The 5,720-nt window shown below is 47.2% G+C and overlaps 1 protein-coding gene across 1 annotated transcript; it reads left to right on the top strand.

Moving 5' to 3' along the window:
- Positions 1-168: 168 nt before the first annotated feature.
- Positions 169-3,323, top strand: N7520_002275 (uncharacterized protein; the record flags this gene model as incomplete). The annotated part of the gene is made up of 2 exons (XM_057136210.1): positions 169-2,302; positions 2,362-3,323. The coding sequence occupies 2 exons, from the start codon at positions 169-171 to the stop codon at positions 3,321-3,323; spliced, it is 3,096 nt and encodes a 1,031-aa protein (XP_056998896.1).
- Positions 3,324-5,720: the final 2,397 nt, after the last annotated feature.

Below are 5,720 nucleotides of genomic sequence, written 5' to 3'. Positions count from 1 at the left end.
CTCCTGGCAGGCTTGTCTTCCCGCGGGGTTCTACCTGACACACCGCTGGTGGTTTTCTGTCGCAACCAAGCTGAATATGTCCTTTCAATGCTGGTTGCGAACAGAATGGGGCTTTTTTTCATTCCACTGAGTCCTGATGGCCTGGCCCAATCGAGTGATTTGCAAATAATGCTCAACAAAGTCGTTGAGTACTGTAACGCCAGCGACATTGTCATCCTTGGCGATGATGCAGATATCTTGAGAAGGGCCTTTGAGTTAAGCCAGGGCAATGATGAATTGCAAACCTATCTCTCTCAATCATGCATCAAGTGTTGGTTGTTCAGCGATGTCATCATGCTTGAACAGAGCATGAATGCTTCAAACAAAAGCTCAAGTAACCATCCAGAAAAAGTTGTGCTTTTCACAAGTGGCACTGCTTCTGTTCCCAAGGGATGCTGTCTCAATCCTAGTGCCTTGCTTAGAGGGATAGAGTCGCTGGTCGGGTTGGGTGCCATGACGCCAGATGACCGAGCCATCGTGACTGGCCCAGGCCACCACATTTATGGTTTTCTGGTTACATCCATGACGCTTATCAGGGGTGCGGGTGTCATCTACGCCGCTTCGAAGTACTCGCCCGACTCTGTACTTCGAGCCGCTTCAGACGAGGGATGCACTATGCTTTCACTGGTTCCATCCATGATTCACAGTCTTCTCGGGATGCTCGAGGAACAAGAAACAGCTCTTAAAGTCAAAGGAATCCTCGTGGCTGGGATGGCGGCAGCACCCAGTCTACTAGAGAATATCCAGCAGAGACTCAACCATCCATGGGTGGAAAATGTGTATGGGATGACCGAGGGTGTCCTTGCAACTGCCGGGAAGTCTAACAACTTGAAGAACATCTTGGGCGATGGCTACATAAGTGCCGGGAAGCCAACGATAGGGTCAAGGATTCGCATATGCCATCCCGATACTGGAGAGATTGTTTCTCAGGGCACTCCTGGGCAACTTGTGTTCTCAGGACCGGCGGTCATTGACGGATACATTTGTCAGTCGGAGACAGATGTGATTTTTGAACGCGATGGTCATCGGTGGTTCAACACTGGCGATGAAGCACTCATTGGAAAGAACGGAATGATTTATATCCTTGGCCGATATAAAGACATCATTGTGCGAGGCGGAGAAAACATCAGTATGGCAAAACTGGAAATGCTTTTGGCCGAGATGCCTGAAATTAGCGTCCTTCAGCCTCAGGTTGTTGCTGCGACAGACATCGTTGCTGGAGAAGTCCCTGTATTGGTCACCAAAACAAAGATCAATCAGAATACTGTCCAACAGCTCAAAGATGTGATCAGGGCCCGGCTGGGCTCTCTCTTTGTTCCTAGGGACTTTGTCTATCTAGATAATTTAGGGCTGAGTACCTATCCCCTGACAACGTCTGGAAAGACCCACAAGCGCCAGTTGGCGCAAAAAGTGAGAGAGTATTTTGAATCCCAAGAAAAAAAAGAGGAGGATTTCGACACGGCTTTACAAGCACCAGCCTTGGCGACAGCAGTCGTTGCGGTTTGGGCGAGAGTCCTTGGTGCAGAGGCTGCACGGCTAAATATCAAGACTCCAGTGTCACAATTAGCTGACAGTATGCTTATGGTATCGGCTCGTGATCGCATCAGGAAAATCACAGGCCGCAGTGTCGCTCTGTCAGATTGGATGGCTGCTGTGACGATTGATGACCAGATCAAGATGCTAGAGGCCAGTACCTCAGAAATTCAAGCCAGTCACTTTAATGTTACATCCCAAGAGAAGCAAAGAGGCCCTCTTCAAGCTTCAGAAATGGTGCATCTTGCTGGCGAGGACAGTGGCTTTCAGAGCACCAAACGGGAGGTTGAAAACTTGATAGGGGAAAATGGCTTTGGATGGGATGATGTTCAAGATATTTTTCCCTGTACGGACTGGATCCAACTTCTCTCCCATTCAGGAGTCATTGAGTCTTGGAATATCCGCGCATCGGTCGTTTCGGAGGAATCAAGTTTGATGGAAATGAGAAACGCTCTTGAAGTTACTCTGTCAAACCACCCTTTGATGACCTCGTATCTGTTACCAAGTACAGGCCTCGAAGAGAACTTGGGCCTCCACATTGTTATGCGTCAGAACAAAATTATGCTTGATCTGTGCATCACCGACTATGGAACGGTTCGTACTGTGTCGGATTTGAAGCGTCTGACAAAGAATTACCCGTACAAACATCATCCAACCCTTAAGGGTCCGCTTTTTCATGCCCTGATGCTATTTGTTGAAGAAACAAGTTCGGCAGCAGTTATTTTGAATGGTAAGTGCATGGATCAACCCATTCATCCCCAGATATTGAGCACTGACCAGGAACAACAGCGTCCCACGCAATTGTGGACGCAACTTCTTTTGGTCTCTTCACGGAAGACCTGGACCATGCTCTCTTGGGTCAATTGGCGCCCCATGTACCCTACCAAGTGTGGGCAGAGTCTTACTACACACTGCGGAAATCCCCAAAAGCGAAAGCAGCAGTCCGGTACCACACCAAACAGCTGATTGATTTGCGTGAGCATTACAACGTACTCTGGCCGAAACCAACACAAGAACTTGTCGTGTCGCCCGAACGTGCCCCTCATGATGGACACATGATATCCTTTTCCGCACCCTCATTTATTGCCCTACAACAGAAGTACAGCAAGATCACACCCCCAATCATACTCCAATCGGCACTAGCTTTAGTGGCGATGGCGCACACTGACTACTCTCATGCCCTTTTTATCAGCATCCAAGCTGCGAGATCTCGTTTCCCTTTCCTTCCCAATTTGGACTCATCCATTCAATCCTTTGAAGCTGCAGATGTAACAGGACCAACATTCAACGCTGCTTTAAAATTAATTACTCTGCATCCCGGAGAAACAGCCCTGCAATATCTTCAGCGCATGCAAGTCGCTCAGATGGAGCTCACAAAGTACCCCAGTGCTCCATTGCACGAGGTGTTTAGACATCTTGGCCTTTCATCTGCTCAGATCGTACCTGCTATCGCGAATTCGTTGTTATTTAATTGGGTGCCCGGTTTGGCAGCACAGGTCTTTGGCAGCAATCCCTTCCAGCACACTACAATACAGCCACACCTGCGAACGAGAGTCGGCCTGCTCGCAAACGCAGGTTCGGGCGGAGCAGATGGAAGCCAAATTGTCATATGGTTACATGGTGCCATCGCAAATACATCCACGGCATTGGCAGAGTCTGTGGCTGAAATTTGGAAGCAGGCATCCCTGTGGCTCGTAAATGAGGAGAATTGGGACAAACCTGCTGTTGAACTTATCGGGCTTCTGAAGTGAAAAGATAATCTGTGGAAAGTGTAGGACTATGTGGCCTACACTTCACATCAGTGTGTTTGCCTGAAAAGAGAGGGCTTAACATTTCACTCCCTCTCGTTTCGCGTTCGGGGGTACACACAAATACAGACCATTCTTTTTTAGAGCTACTTCCGGTTCTACGTAGAAACAGTAGTACTAGACCCTCTCCGAGGACACCCCTTAATACAATCAGATCTAGTGAGGCCAATTAATCGAGTTTTACGCTAAGAGAACAAAGTATACTCAGCACACCCACGTGACACGATGGATTACAGAAGACCAGATATACAAGGACAGTCATTATCACGCATGTGTTTAGTCTTCACCTTCAATCTTATATTGATACTTGGAACCCAAGAGTTCATTCAATTATCATTTTTCCACAAGAAAACCCATCCAACTGGGAGAGGTATACTTAGTTCATAAGTATAAATTGACTAGGCGAACCTACCTGGCGAATCCTATTGAGTATATCCTTTAGAAACGGTACGGTTGCCGATCAACAACTCAAGGGTCGAACATCCCTCTGGTAAGCATAATCCCTAACGAGCGATACTCACTGTGACCAGTTAGCGTTGCGTAACATCTTTGCCATATCTAGCTCAAACATGACCTCAACTTGGTCTAGGGCGATCAACTGGGGTTTCTCAGACTGGCTGTGGAGCTTTATTATGAACCAGGGCTAAAATCCGTATAGCCAGACATGTTTCTCAGTCTTAATTAGATTAACAGAGTGAAAAGTGGTCCTTTTTATTAAAATATAGGTATTATATAACCCTACTCTATGTACTCCTATCCCTATTCTATGTACTCCTATCCCTATTCTATGTACTCCTATCCCTATTCTACAATAGGAAGAGACTGTATAACTCAGCTTAATCTATGAAATGGCATGTAGATTCCACATTAACTCGTACGAATAGTCGCTGGTTGAGTTGAGAATGAGATCGAGAAAAACGTATTATGCTCAATCATTAGCCGTAATTAAGGGCCGGCAACGGCCAGAACGGCCCTACACACTGCAGTAATAAATGTCCCTTTCTGATCCATTCTTCCAACTGTTCCATACTCAAATACAACCCTGCCATCTCAAAATCCCCATTTCCATGATGTTGCCAAAGTGTCGCTAATTCTCTGATTCCACGCTCATCCTTGCCGAAGCGTGTCCCCCAACCCCGTGAACAACACCAAGTACTGTTAGGCAATACTGAAGAACACTGTTGTCCGACGGGGCGCTTATCCCGTCTTCTTGGAAACCTGCAAGAAAGGAGCAAAGAGACCCAAGTGTCTTCGTTAAAAAACTTGCGCTGCCTGAAGGATGAAGGAACGTGTCGAAGAGTACAATGAAGTATAATAGAGGATTGTTGGGATTGCTGTCAAAGATTGCTATCGCAGAGTGTCGCAGAAATATGATGCGTTGAAAAGGGAAATGTCATATATGATGGATCAAATGCACAGAATACAAGAACAATTACTTTATCTCTGAAAGTAAGAACTCTCGCAAATATCGGATGTCCAGGGTACCTAGGAGCACACCTTGTTTCGTAAAGGAAAGAATTTTCTCATGCCTCTATATACTGCCTATGTTTTGCACGGCCTTCAATAGATTTTCATCTACCGTTACACACACACACACACACACACAATTCATTAACGCCCGGCGGCTGAGCCGAAAGGGCAACTATCGCTAATCTACTATACATGTCATAATATATACAGTACTGTGTCTCATTGGAGCCCATGCATAAAACCTTGCCGTATGTGTCTTTTCAGCACGAAGTGTCGGTGCGCAGTCCACTTCCGACATCGAAAAAGGAAGTGCTCCACGGTCTCTTTGGCTTGTCCGCATGCACAATGATCTGTCTCTGCCGCGTTGATCCGATACAGATATCCATTTAGTCTTGCCATGCCAGTCCGGAGCTGGGCCAGCACGCTCGCTTCTTTCCACGACAAGCGATCATACAGCAGTCGAGTGTGCTTTCCTGGGAGTGCTGCATCTGCTCGTTTGGCGTGTTTTCCGACGTCCACTGGCAGGCCATTTCTAGGGACTGCTTGGGACCGTGCGTTGTTCAATGTGGTCGACTTCATCCTCGGGACGCGCTCTTGCGTGAGAGCATCTTCTTGTGTCGCGGCTCTGGCCTGTTCTTTAGCCAGACCTAAGAGTTTGTTGTCTTTGCTTGTGGGGATCCAGACAAATTTGATCCGGTTTCCATTTCTCTGCAATCTTCTCATCAACTTGTACATCCGACAGATAAAATTTTGGCCAGATTGTTGCCGAGGATTTCTTAGCGTGAGAACCGCCGCTTTGTTGCTTGTGAGCAGCGTGATCCTGTAGTCTTGCAGTCCCACGACCATGCCAAGCTGCCGGCCAGCTCCGCC

Source organism: Penicillium odoratum (assembly GCF_028828045.1).
Source record: "Penicillium odoratum strain IBT 22623 chromosome Unknown utg000002l_segment0_segment0, whole genome shotgun sequence".
NCBI classification, from domain to species: Eukaryota; Fungi; Ascomycota; class Eurotiomycetes; order Eurotiales; family Aspergillaceae; genus Penicillium; species Penicillium odoratum.
The sequence above is the reverse complement of the archived record's forward strand: the minus strand, read 5'-3'. Positions and strand labels throughout refer to the sequence as shown.